This window comes from Gekko japonicus, unplaced genomic scaffold, assembly GCF_001447785.1.
Source record: "Gekko japonicus isolate JY-2015 unplaced genomic scaffold, Gekko_japonicus_V1.1 scaffold1418, whole genome shotgun sequence".
Classification (NCBI taxonomy): domain Eukaryota; kingdom Metazoa; phylum Chordata; class Lepidosauria; order Squamata; family Gekkonidae; genus Gekko; species Gekko japonicus.
The window spans coordinates 422,736-437,129 of record NW_015174318.1 but is presented as its reverse complement, the minus strand read 5'-3'; the positions used below and the strand labels follow the sequence as shown (position 1 = coordinate 437,129).

Sequence of the window (14,394 nt, the reverse complement as noted above, 5' to 3'; positions counted from 1 at the left end):
CTTTGGTGGAGTAGGACGCTGGGCTCAGAAACCATGCCAGGATCTTCCCCCACATGTCCCCCCCCCCACTGAGCCGTAAAAGGAATCACCAGTGATGAGGGGAAGGGATTTCCCCCCTGCAAGCATTGGGATTCCCCCCTCCTTGAGTATTGCTTGTCCACACTTGTCTTTTCCCCCCCAAGTATGTGTTTAAAAGGAGATAGAGAAGAAATATAGTTGTAGATTAAAATCTATTTCTTCAAGAAGAAAATTGAAGTAAATTTGCACATCTCTGCTGATAATAGTAGTATCAATTACTGAAATCCTGCGTACAACACAGGTACAGAGTTGTTTAGCTTCCTCATAAGAACATAAGAACATAAGACTGTTACAGCACAGCTGCAATGGGGCTTCCACAGTACTGGTTTTCCAGTCACCCAGTAATGGCTAATGTCCCCCTCTGGCCGCTAGGGCTTTTTCAGATTTTTTTTTTAAATCAGCAAATGAATAATGTTGTAGTGATATGTTATAACAACTGTATATCATATTCTGTGAATTCCCAGTTGTTGTTTTTTTAAGTGTCTGTTACCTTCCGTTGTGGTGATACAAGGGGAAAGGTTTATCTCCACAACAAAATGGAGAGTTTTTAAAATGAAAGTTGGGAATTCACAGGAATTGATAGAGAGTTTGTTATAATCTCCCTTATAAATAAAAGGCGAATGGGATCTCGGACAGGTACAAAGCCATAGACTCCACCCTCCAAACCAACTATTCCCTTCTGGGGAACCATTGTTGCCAGTCTCCAGGTGAGGGCTGGAGATCACTCAAAATTACAACTGTTCTTTAGGTAGCAGAGATCAGTTCCTCTGGAGAAAATGGTGGACTCAGTGTCATTATACCCTGCTGAGGTCGCCACAGCAAATTGACACTGAGTGTCCAAGGCCGGGGCACCCACCCAGAGCCTCTTTCTAGAGGTCGTTGTATTTATTTCCACAACAGGCCTTTTTCCTAGTGTTATATAATATTCAATTGCTGATTGAAAAAACAAAAGCAGCCCCATGGTGGCAGGGGGCAAGGAAAATGGTTTCCGTGTGGATGAGACTGGGAAGATCCAAACTTCCCACTCACATGGCAGCCATTCAGGCTTTTCTTCAATTTCTCAAAACCTCCCAGCAATGCAGGTTTGAAAAAGATCATAGAGAAGCTGGGAAACCCTAGCAGGTACACAAATGTACCACAAAGCTGTGGGGGAAGCAGGAAGACTCTTTTCCAATGCATCAGATCCAGGGCAAACAACCCATTTGGAAATGTCTTAAACTGCATTACTAAGGAAATATCAGCAGACCTACAGTTATTGCTGGAAAGGTTTTTATATGAGAATCTTTTAAGAGAAGGGATGTTGAATATGAAGGAAATGTTTCACTTTTTTTGCAGATCAGAAAGCTTATGGGATTGATGTCTACACGGAAAAAGAGCATGTCACAGCAAGAGAATTTGAGGGTATAGTATGTGCATGTACTTTTACATTACAGAAAGTATATTGTGGTGCTGAGTAGAAAAAAAGGTGGTAAGACAAAATTACAGTGGGATATTCTGCTGTTAATCACTGGGCATAGACAGCTGTTACGAATATATGAAGCTGCCTTATACTGAATTAGACCATCAGTCTATCAAGGTCAATATTGTCTTGCCTTACTGGCAGCAGCTGCCTGGGGTATCACGCAGAGGTCTTACACATCACCAGCTACCTGATCCTTTTAACTGGAGATGTCAGAGACTGATAAACCAAAAAGGTTGAAGAACATATAAAATCTAGGAATTACATAATCCTAGTAAAACAATTCATCTTTAATCAATACATAAGATATAGAAGTTAAAAACAAAAAATATTATACAGACCAAGGTAAGAAAAATATAGATAAAAATCATGTAGACCAAATGCATTTCAACTAAATAGTCTTCTTTGGTTGTCTCTAAAAAACAGTCCTGATTCATAAAAGTACAAATATAGTAAAAAATCAGCAGTCTGAATACAATATATAGTTGGACTAAGCCCTTTCAATAACTCTTTACAGGATATCAAAAAAGAAAATAGAAAATTTAAACATTATTTAACTTTTAACAGTCAACATTTATTTTTTTTTACCCAACCATGATATACTGTTTTCACTGCATAGGATATTTGCAAGGTCACTAAAATGTTGCCATGTAGTCACTTCAGATGGCATTATTAAAGACTCTTAAATATGACTGTTTTGCTGGACTGTGAAAAGAGTGTGTCAGAGCAATGGACAGAACTGTAGCCCAAGAGCAGTGCCCTTATACTGGACTATGGAATGTACTTTGGCCAAGGGGAGCTTTGTGCCTAAGCAGCATGCCAAACCAAATGTGAACCCTGGGACTACAGAAGCCTCCTGCTCCTCCATCTCTGCCAGCCCCAGAATGCAGACCAGCAGCCCTGACCTCCATGCACGCAGGAACAGCAGCAGATCACCAGAAGGAAGCCATGCTCTGTAAAAAGAACAAGATGTTCCTGCACAGAAGCCATAAGAAATTCCCTTCTCCATCATGCAGGCATTTCCCACCCACTCACCCTCACATATTAACCCAAGACAAAAGGATGTGCCCAATGACAGCAATAGCCATCCATCAAGCTTTCCTTTCACCCATCAAGATAATGCCACTGTCAAACATCTGGTCGTTAATCCAAATCACCTGCCCTACAACGTGAGTGGTTCTCTTCCTTCCCTCCTTTGTCTACCCCCTTCCCTAAGAACGATCTCAGTGCTAGATGATCCTATGGAGGGCTAACTCCTGGTACTTATAGACCGCAGAGCTCAAACTCTATAATACTCTAAAAATCACCTGTAAAGAATTTCTGAAGGCTTGAACCATTGACTCTATCTTAAATATTTGTGAAATGTTTGGAATGCTGACGGAGCAATTAGTATTTTTGTTATGACCAGGGCTTCTTTTGTAGAAAACACCCAGCAGGAACTCATTAGCGTAATAGGCCACACCCAACAGAAACTCAATAGCATATTAGGCCACACCCTGACAGTGCAGCTCGTTAGCATATTAGGCCACATCCCCATGCCTTCCCTTGGCTTGCCCAGGTGCCCTGCAGCTGTGGGGACCCCAGCCAAGCCGGCCCTTGGACAGGCTGGGGAAGGCACAGGGAGGCATTTGAATGCCTCCCCAATCCTTCCAGGGGGCCCACTGGCCCACCCACCTCAGAGTTGCCGGGGGGGTCACTCTCCAGGCCTTCCCTCTGTAGCCACACATGCAGAGGTTTTGGCTGTAGTGGGCGTGACCAACTCTGAAGCCAGCCAGAACTCCGTTCCTGTGCGTTCCTGCCCAAAAATAGCCCTGGTTATGACATATCAAGTGCCTTTCCCCCATGCTGTCCTTTTAGGTTAAAAGAACTGGTGTTTCAAGGATTTTTAATTATTTAAAAAAACAGAGGAGGCAAGTCTAGAAAGCTGGTAAATATGCCTTATCTTCCATACTCAGCTGCTACCAATCTTTCCTTGTGACTGCACAGCCCAAAGGAGTTTTGGGTCTTCTCTAGAGTGCACAGTTCACACAAGGCAATGGAAATGTGCTACTATAATCCCAGCCAATTAACTGAATATGCATCCTAGAACATTCCCCAGAGACTTCTGAAATGCATACCATTTCCATTGCAGACATACAGGGATACTTTGGCAGAAAAGTTATGTAACATTGGTTCCACAGAGGTAGAAAATCTGAAAACCAGTTCCTGAAAGTGTGTGTGGAGAAATGTCCTAAATCCCAGGATTCACATCAGAGTTAATAATTGGGTCTCCACTCTTTACTTGCTAAAAGGGCTTTTGTACAGATTATTAGTTGGCGATGGGAAAGCTGCAGGGAAATGAGTCGGCTTCCCGGAACAGGGCAATTCAATGCCAGTGGATGTACAGATGGCTCTGGCAGGAGGAAGACACAACTGGAAGGTTAGCCAAAAGGATATAAGATCTCTGGGTGTGAAGATGAAGCTGTTTTTAGATCAGCTCTGCTCATCAGCTTGGTTCAGTTCACATGAAGGATTAAACCATGGACATCATCTTGAGCACTTAGCTGAACAAATGGAAGGAACCCACACCTGGGAACCTGGGATGATGGATGGTTTCTGAACATTGCAACTTCAAGAATAAGTAGCCTGTCCTTAGTCTAACCATCTTGTAGGGTATGTACAAAAGTTATATTGCTTTTCATTTTGATCCTTATTTAGTTTGCTGTGTAAATAGACCATAATTGAACTTTATAATTCAGTCATACTTATCCAGGAGAAGCAAGGGGAGGGGGCGGCTGCAAATACCTCCATCCCCAGAGTGTGCCAGGGTGCAAGCAAGTCCCCACAGTAGCTGGTGAGTGTGATGCAGGAGACAAGGCAAAGAGGAACAGCTTTTAAGCACTGGTGTGGTAAAGAGTGCCAAAGTGCTAGTCTTTCAGCAAAATATATTCTTTAAGACTAGAAAGGTGGCATAGGAAATACCATGAGAGAAAAGTTAGTAGGTTGGAAGTAAGGGAAGGCAGATCTTTCCAAACTCCCACAGAAGTGGATAGAAATGTACCTTGCAAGCAGAATTTTCCCAGTGTGACAGAGGACCAAATGTCTTTAAAGAAAAATGAGAAGTCAAAAGAATAAAATGTTCCAGTTGGTTATTAAAAATTTTGTTGTCAGTAGACCCAATCCAAGGTATATGGAGGTACTGCTTCATTTTCTTCAGTGTCAAGAAATTCCTCATGTTTGTAATCCCATGGTGCAAATGGAACGTTCCCCAGTAATTATGAACAAGCTTGAAACAGTGGTCTATGTGTAAACTTGTGGAGTGATGGATTATTGCCAGTATCATGAGCTGGAGGTCTGTTTTGACAGTTGTTTTGTGAACAAGTGATTTTTATTCCCTTCCATTATTTTTCTCCCCATGTTTTGTTTTGGTATCTCTACCTGCTGCTTACTATTGATTTACAATGACCTTTCTTGGGAATCATTTATGCTGTTATCCTCTTCCACAACATTTCCTGTGGCTGAACGGATGCCAGAAATAAACGGGAACTAATACAAAGTGTGCCAACTTTCTCAAACAGTAGATAATATAAAAGAGCTACTGGGGAAAAGGGCATAAGTGCTCTCTGGAAACTGCGGTATTGTACCTCTGGGGTTCTGTTCATCTTTAAGTTTCAGATAAACTTATTTGATGTATTTCTTTGACTGTTGTATGAATTTTCTCTTCAGATACAGATACCTAGCACTGATTTTAATGCAAACCATGTGTGTGTTCTGTTAGTCTCCTTCCTTCACTTTCTGACATAAATTTTCCCCTTTTGCTTTCTAATCATTTTTTGTTGTTGTTCAGTAGCACAATTGAGTCCGACTCTTCGCGACCCCATGGACCAGATCTCGCCAAGCCCTCCTGTCTTCTGCCGTCCTCTGAAGTTGGCTCAACTTCATGTTCGTTGCATCTATGACACTGTCTAACCATCTCATCCTTTGCCGTCCCCGTCTTCTTTGACCTTCAATCTTTCCCAGCATCAGGGTCTTCTCCAGTGAGTGCTCCCTTCTCATTTGGTGGCCAAAGTATTTGAGCTTCAGTTTCATTATCTGGCCTTCCAGGGAACAGTCAGGGTTGATTTCTTTTAGGATTGACTGATTTGATCTTTTTGCAGTCCAAGGGACTCTCAAGAGTCTTCTCCAGCACCATAGTTCAAAAGAATCTATTCTTCGGCGCTCGGCCTTCCTTATAGTCCAGCTCTCGCAGCCATACATGACTACTGGGAATACCATTGCTTGGACCATGCGTATTTTTGTTGGCAGGGTGATGTCTCTACTTTTTATCATGCTGTTTAGGTTCGCCATCGCTTTCCTCCCAAGGAGCAGGCGTCTTTTAATTTCATGGCTGCAGTCACAGTCTGCGGTGATCTGGGATCCCAGGAACGTGAAGTCTGTCACTACTTCCATGACTTCCCCTTCTATTTGCCAAGGAGTGATGGGGCCGGATGCCATGATCTTAGTTTTTTTGATGTTGAGCTTCAAGCCCACTTTTGCGCTCTCCTCTTTTACTCTGAGCAAGAGGCTCTTTAGGTCCTCTTCACTTTCTGCCATTAGAGTGGTATCGTCTGCATATCTGAGGTTGTTGATCTTTTCCCCAGCAATCTTAATTCCGGCTTGTGATTCATCCAGGCCAGCATTTCGCATGATGTACTCTGCATATATATTAAATAAGCAAGGTGACAATATACATCCTTGTCGTACTCCTTTTCCTATGCTGAACCAATCAGTTGTTCCATATCCGGTTCTAACTGTCGCTTCTTGGCCCTTATACAGGTTTCTCAAGAGACATGTGAGGTGGTCTGGTACTCCCATCTCTTTAAGGACCTGCCATAGTTTGTTGTAATCCACACAGTCAAAGGCTTTAGCATAGTCAATGAAGCAGAAGTAGATGTTTTTCTGGTACTCTCTTGCTTTCTCCATATCTACACCAACATTAAATATTAAGAACATAAGAAAATCTTGTTGTATTAGACCACTGGTCCATGTAGTTTAGCATTCTTTTACTAATTGTTAACCATGTGCCTGGTGGAACAGCTCCATCTTACAGGCCCTGTGAAATTGTTTTAAGTCTTGCAGGGCCCAGGTCTCATTGGACAGTGTTCCATCCGGTTGGGACTAGAGCCAAAAAGGCCCTGGCCCTGGTCGCAGATAGCCAGACAGCCTTTGGACCAGGGATCACAAGCAAGTTGTTATCAGCTGAGCAAATCGCCCTTTGGGGAACATACCAGTAGAGGCAGTCCCTCAGATATGTTGGTCCCAGACTGTTCAGGGCTTTGAAGGTCAATACTATAACCTTGAACTTGATCTGGAATTCAACTGGGAGCTAGTGCAGCTGGCGGAGCACAGACTGAATATGGGCTGTCATCAGTCTAGTTATGTTGGTGACCTGTGCCTCCATTGACAGGGAGGCATATAGGATCTCCCCAAAACTCCTGATGACTGGTGCCAGTGTTAAAGGCACCCTGTCAAGAAGGGGTAGTTGGCATCCTGCCCCGGAATTACCTTGACTCAGCCACAGGACCTCCGTCTTCGATGGATTTACTGTCAATCTGCTCTGCTTCAGCCCTCCAACCACTGCCTCCAGTTCCTCAGCCAGGGTAGCTGGAGTAGTCACCGGCTGGCTACTCATCAACAGATATAGCTGTTGAAAATGATACTCAAAATTTAAAGCCTGTGCGTAGGTGGGATGGATTTCTTTCATTCATTTATCATGCAGGTTTAAAGGACAGATTTTAAATTCAATGATCCAGTTTTCCTCACTGTTATGTATTAAGATGGCCGCTACCGCATGTGTCCGGCCATGCGGTCTACCGGACTCACAGACTTTCGGGTCTAGAACAATAGCCCCCGCGGATCCTAGTGAGAACCAATGGGAGCGCTAGGATCCTGAAGAGAACCTATCATTACCGGGGCCCTGTACATAGAACCTATCACGGGAATTGGGTGTGTGTTGGGTGTGAGTGTGTGCACTAATATAAGCCGGCCTCGCGCCGACTAAGTTGTCTTTGATCGCTATGATGTAATTAATAAATGTGAGCTGATTTCACTATGCTATGCCTGGAACTCCACTACTTTTCACTGGTGACGAAGGTGGGATCCCAATGAGCGAGCCTGACTCCAACCCGGGACTGGCACTGAGCACCAATCAACCGGACACCGTGCCCCACAACGCTCTCCAGCAGCACCGCACCACACCCCGCTCCTCCGATCATCGCTCTCCACACCACCCTCGAGTCATGGCTGCAGCTCCGGGACTCCTCATGGTTTTCGACCACATGTATCTAGAGTTCTGGGAAGCATGGGTGGACCAGCTGATGAACTACCTCACCTTTCACGACATCACAGATGCCGCTAAGAAGCGGGCCCTGCTAATGAGCTCCTGTGGGGTAGCCACCATCCGCCTGGTCAAGAGCCTCCTAGCACCGGCCAAGTGGGGAGACAAAACGTATGAGCATCTACTCAAGGTCCTGAATGGGTACTTCGCGCCGAAGCCCACAAAAATGGCAAGGCGAATGGATCTATGGGCTCAAACGCAAAAAGCGAGTGAAGGGGCCACCGTATACGTGGCCGAGCTACGCCAGCTCGCCATGGACTGTGAACTGCCGGAGTTCGAAGAGATCATCCTAACCCAGTTTGTCTGGGGCATCCGCAATCCCAAACTGTGCAGGAAGCTCATGGGAACCACCAGCCTGATGCTTGAGACGGCACTCCAGACCGCCAACGCATTTGAAAAGGTGCATCGGGATTGTCTGCCGTCATCTGGGACCCATCAGGTATCAGCGGGGGGTGCCCCTACCTCCTCGGAAAAAGAAGAGGCACTTCAGATCCGTCGGTCCACTCGCCAAGAAGCACGCCGTCACCGTCCACCTCAGTCACCAGCACACCAGCGACCTGTGCAAGCGGCGGGGAGAATCACGAGTGGAGGTCCTGCAGTTTCTGGGAGGCAGTCTGCTGCACCTGTGGAAAACAGGGCTACATCACCTGAGCCTGCCGCTCCAAGGGACACCAGTGCCGTGCCACCACCCATCAAGAAACAACAGAACTCCACAGCACCTCAGTACATCGGAACCAGGTACATTTCTTACCCCAGGGGTCTTCCAGTAAGCTGAAAGTGACTGTCTTAATAGAGGGTGCCCTGCGCAAAATGGAAGTAGACACAGGGTCCTCCCTCTTGATAATCTCGGAGGAAACCCTTCACACGCTTTGCCCTAAAGGGGGACCCCCACTGGAAAACACCGAGCTCACACTAAGGAACTTCCAAAAGAACCTGGTCACCATTAAAGGGGTGGGCCAGTTCCATGTAAAATAGAAAGACTTCAAAGGGCCCTTGGAACTGGTCGTATTTAAGGGCCGCATCACCAGCTTACTGGGATTAGCCTGGTTCAACGCATTAGGCCTGGCCATCTCCAGAATACAAAATATATCATTGGGCAACTTTAGAAACATGTGCAACGAGTTCCTGGCTGTATTTGATGGATCACTCATCCGCTGTACAGGGCCACCAGTCACCCTAGACCTAGATCCGGCAGTGTGTCCCCTGTACCTGAAAGCCCGGTGGCCCCTGTTTGCTCTCCGGCAGAACTCGACCACCCAGTCAGCCAGGGGTTATGATAGGGGTCTCCCATTTTGTGTGGGGCACTTGCTCCAGTACCCCACACAAAATGGGAGACCCCTATCATAACCCCAGTCAAACCCAATGGGGATGTCAGGATCTGTGCAAACTACAATTGCACTATCAATAAGGTCCTCCAAGATCACGCATATCCCGTTCCAGTGGTGAGCCATGTCCTAGTGTCCCTGGCCGGGGCTAAAATATTCAGCAAACTGGACTTGGCACAAGCCTACCAGCAGCTGCCAGTAGATGACGCCACCTCAGAAGCCCAGACAATAGTAACACACCAGGGAGTGTTTAAGGTCAAGCGCCTGCAGTTCAGGGTTAGTGTAGCTCCGGGGATTTTCCAGAATTTAATGGACTGTTCGCTGAAAGGAATCCCCGAAGGACAACCCTTCTTCGATGACGTGTTGATTGTGGCACCATCTCCCGGAGCATTCTCCGACCTTAAAGTAAAGAGAGAAAAGTGTCTCCTTGGTGTCCCCAGTGTCGAGTTCCCAGGATTCAAAGTCGACGCCCGCGGAATCCACCCCACACCGGACAAAATAGCAGTCATTGTCAACGCACCTACACCCTCCTCAAAACCAGAGCTGCAGGCTTTCCTCGGAGTGCTCAACCTACCACTCGTTCTTCCCCCACAAAGCAGCCATGACCGAGCCCCTACATCGTCTCTTGGACAAACACGTGCAGTGGAAGTGGCGGCCACCGCAGACCATGCTGACTTCCAATGCGGTTCTGGCCCATTTTGAGGAGTCCCTTCCCATGGAGCTCACCTGCGGTGCATCGCCCTATGGGGTGGGGTGGTCCTGGGTCACAAACTGGCTGACGGCCGTGAGGTCCCGGTGGCGTATTACTCGCGCACCTTGGCAGCAGAGCGAAACTACGCTCAGATAGACAAGGAGACGTGGCGATCATGGCGGGGGTGTGCAAGTTCCATGACTACCTGTACGGTCGCCCCTTCACGGTCCTCACGGATCACAAACCGCTGCTGGGCCTCCTGGCCCCGGACTGCCAGACGCCCCAGATGTTATCTCCCAGGGTGCTGCAGTGGTCTATCTTTCCCGCTGGCTACCAGTATACCCTGCTGCACAGACCGGGCAAGGTGATGGGACACACCAACACCCTCAGCGGCCTTCCACTACTCGTCTGCAACCCGGCCCCGGCCCCCACGTACCAGATCATGCTGCTGGAAGACCTGCCTGACCGGCCGATACAGGTACAGGAACTCTCCAAACACACCAGGAAGGACCACATCCTCTGCCATGTTGGGGACTGGGTGGGAAGGGGCTGGCCCACAGGGAGTGTGGGCCTGGAGTTCACAGCATTCTCTCCCTGCCGGGAGGAACTGTCCACCCACAAAGGCTGCATCTTGTGGGGCAGCCGGGTAGTCATCCCTAGCCTCCTGCATGGATGCATACTCGCCGCGCTGTACGAAACACACCCGGGAATCATGTGTATGAAAGCCTTGGCATGCAGCTATGTCTGGTGGCCAGGCATGGACGGGAAGATAGAGAACCTGGTCAAATGCTGCCAAACATGCCAGGAAACCCGGCTGGCCCCTGGGGCTCCAGTGTGACAGTGGGAATCCTCGCACAAGCCATGGACTTGTCTCCACCTGGATTTTGCGGGACCATTCCAGGAACAGACCTTCTTTATTCTGGTAGATTCCTACTCTAAGTGGCTAGAGGTGGTCCCTGTCTCCTCCACATCATCTAGAGCTGCGATCAAAGCCATGTGGAATATCTTTAGCACCCATGGCATCCCCGACACTCTGGTGTCAGACAATGGAACTGCATTTACGTCAGCAGAGTTCCTGGAGTTTGTGCAGTATTACAGGGTTAGACATGTCCGCTCTGCTCCTTTTCACCCAGCCACCAATGGACAGGTGGAGTGGATGGTACGAAGTACCAAGGAGGCGCTGTGTCAGATTGTCCAGGGGGACTGAGAGTATTGGCTAACCGCCTTCTTGTTTTTCCAACGGACGACCACGCACACTGCCACGGGACGCTGCCCCACTGAACTATTAATGGGCCGGTGACTGCCGACCCAGCTGGACCGGCTTCACCCGGACCGGGCACCCGACCACAACCTAGGCCTGGTAAACCAGGAAGCACCCCGGGGATTTTATCCAGAGGATCCAGTGTATGCCTGAAACTACTCCCGGGGCAAACCCTGGATCCCCACCCGGGTGGTTAGAGTAATGGGACAGCTCTAATATGAGGTCTCAACGGAAGATGGCCAGCTCATCCAGAGGCACATAGATCAACTGTGCCAGCGCCTGCTGCCCTTGAGGACCAAGAGGTACGAGACGTCGAGGACAGCGAGGAGGAGCCAGACCTGGAAGAACCCGTGCTGAGGCCAGCTGAGGCCAACACCGCTCCAGCGCCTGTTCCAAGTTTCGCTACAGGGCCCAGCACCGGACTGGCCCCAGAACCCAGGACCACACCAACCGTCGCCTCCGAGCCACCACATCTCGGGTCAGCCACACTGATCTGCTCCCCGCCGCTCCATGGGAGAACGGCGGTGCCCTGAGTACTTGCGGGACTTTGTATGCTAGTACTTCGGAACTAAGGGGGAAGGGGTGTTATGTATTAAGATGGTCGCTACCGTGTGCACCCAGCCATGCGGTCTACTGGACTCACAGACCTTCGGGTCTAGAACAATAGCCCCTGCGGATCCTAGCAAGAACCAATGGGAGCGCTAGGATCCGGAAGAGAACCTATCATTGCTGGGGCCCTGTACATAGAACCTATCACAGGAATCGGGGGTGTGTTGGGTGTGAGTGTGTGAACTAATATAAGCCAGCCTCGCACCGGCTAAGTTGTCTTTGATTGCTACGATGTAATTAATAAATGTGAGCTGATTTCACTATGCTACGCCTGGAACTCCACTACTTTTTACTCACATTATCAAGACCTTCTAATAGAAGGATGAAGGTTGGCCAACAAAAACACTGAGAGATGCAAACACAATGGTTCAACAAATGTCTTTCATTTTGAAAGTATATTAAAGCAAAACAAAGATTAGTTAATGCATATGTTTCAGGAAAGGCTCCACCTATCCCACTCAATCTTTACTATACAACTTTTGCAAGCTAGTTGGAACGCCCTGCTTTCTAAAGCAAGAGCATTGTTTAGTTTTTTAAAAATGGGATAACATCCTGTCATTAGAAATTGCTTTCAGGTTGTGTCTCTTAAATACAACAACAAATGTTCTTGGGAGGAAAGGCTAGATGGAATCTTGGCAATCTGGAGTCACTTTTTATTGTTGGCTGAGGACTTTTCCAAAACACTACAAAAGGTATATATGAGGCACATGAAGATTTAAAAGGATTATTTTGTAATGGTATCTTAACATTTGAGTCACAGTTTCCCTGAGGTCACGTCACTCTAGATTCATGTAGTACAAAGCTACTGGTGTATATAAGAAGTCTGAGTTGCTGTTTATATTTTATATGTTGAAGCCATTCTTCATTCCTTCATTCCTGGGTGTGCAGGTAAAGGAAAATGCAGAGGAAGTTTTTCTAACTTTAGACTGCAGGGAAAAAACATGCATTTTGAAATGTCCCCTCTTCGGGAATACATTGTCCATAAGTTATTCAAAATGCCTTCCTTTTAAAGTCGCTGCTGTGATTGTTACTCCTGGAACAGCTGAGAACTATAAAATGCTGAGGTGAGAACTATAAAATGCTTAGTCAATGACTAGTTTTATCATAGTTTAGTACCACTTTAGCAATTGCTTGGATTCTCTAGATTTATTTTTATAGCACTGTGGGTTGCATCCTATGAAGCACAAGCAGAAGGCACTTGCAGATGTGGATGTTTCCTGTCTCTCCTTTTTCACAACAACCCATGACATTTCCAAACAGCTGATGCTGGAAATTGTGGGGTGTACATGGGCAAAACGCAGAGCTGGCAGCCTATGGGCCATGTGGCTTTTGTCCACAGAGACCCTAGGATCTTCAGCATTAGGTCTTTGGAAGCCAAAGGAAAATCTGAGAAGATCTGAATCTGTAAGTGCCTGTGTGGGTCAGAGGGTCCAAACATAAGCATTTAGTGACAGTGAAAAGTACTGAGACTTACTTAGTGAATTCAGCTCTCATACTTTATTCGGAGAAGAACAAAGACAAAGTAGCCGGCTCGCAGGCTGGCTTATATGCCCCAAGGAAAACACACCCACACACACCCCACACCCGTGAATGGTCTATTTACACTGATTAGATTATTCCTGGGGAGCCTAGGTTCCCGATTGGCTGGGAACTAGGACCCGAACATCTATTGTGTTTGGGAGCGAAGCTCAGGTACCTCACCTGACCGCATGTGGAACCGGCCGAAACTGGATTGAGCACATGGCTAGGTCAGGACACAACAGACAGTTTGTAATCTTGGTATAAAAAGTGTGCCTCCTTCCCAGTTTTAAATACTTAGTACTAAATACTAATACTTAAAACAGGCAGAAGCAGTGCCAAGAGAAGGGTCACACACTAAATACACAAGCTTTAGAAGAAGCGCATGTATTTTTAGTTGGATTTTTAGTTTTACTTCTCTGATATGAGGGGACATGTGAGGAAGAAACTGAAAGGAAAAATAGAAAGGGTCAAAACCATGGTGGAAGCTTGGAGACTATTTAAAACTACAATCCTAGAAGCTCAGAAAAAAATATATACAGCAGGTTAGGAAAGGCACAAATAGGTATAGAAAAAAGCCTGCATGGTTAACAAACAAAGTAATGGAAGCTGTAAAAGGTAAGAAGGATTTCTTTAAGCTGTGGAAAGCTAGTCTCAGTGAGGATGATAAAAGGGAACACAGGCTGTGGCAAATAAAATGCACCTCTGTGATCAGGCAGGCAAAAGGGGAATATGAGGAGCACATAGCAAAAAATATCAAGACCAACAATAAAACTTTCTTCAAATACATTAGAAGCAGGAAACCAGCCATGGAGGCAGTGGGACCCTTGGATGACCAAGGGGTAAAAGGAGTACTGAAGGATGATGGGGAAATGGCTGAGAAGCTGAATGCATTTTTTGCTTCTGTCTTCACTGTGGAAGATGAGAAGTGCTTGCCCACTCCAGAACTGCTGATTTTGGGAGGGGTGTTGAAAGACCTAAGTCAGATTGAGGTGATGAGAGAGGAGGTCCTAAAACTGATAGACAACTTAAAAACGGATAAATCACCAGGCCTGGATGGCATACATCCAAGAGTTCTGAAAGAACTCAAATGTGGAC

At 46.8% G+C, this 14,394-nt stretch overlaps 1 protein-coding gene across 3 annotated transcripts in view; it reads left to right on the top strand.

Moving 5' to 3' along the window:
• The window catches only part of JAM2 (junctional adhesion molecule 2), a 64,665-nt gene that overhangs the window by 17,923 nt on the left and 32,348 nt on the right, over positions 1–14,394 (top strand). For all 3 annotated transcript variants that reach the window (XM_015424204.1, XM_015424203.1, XM_015424201.1), the window contains exon 2: positions 1,414–1,479. In XM_015424204.1, the coding sequence (XP_015279690.1) occupies positions 1,414–1,479 (66 nt within the window). The remainder of the gene's footprint in view (positions 1–1,413; positions 1,480–14,394) is intronic.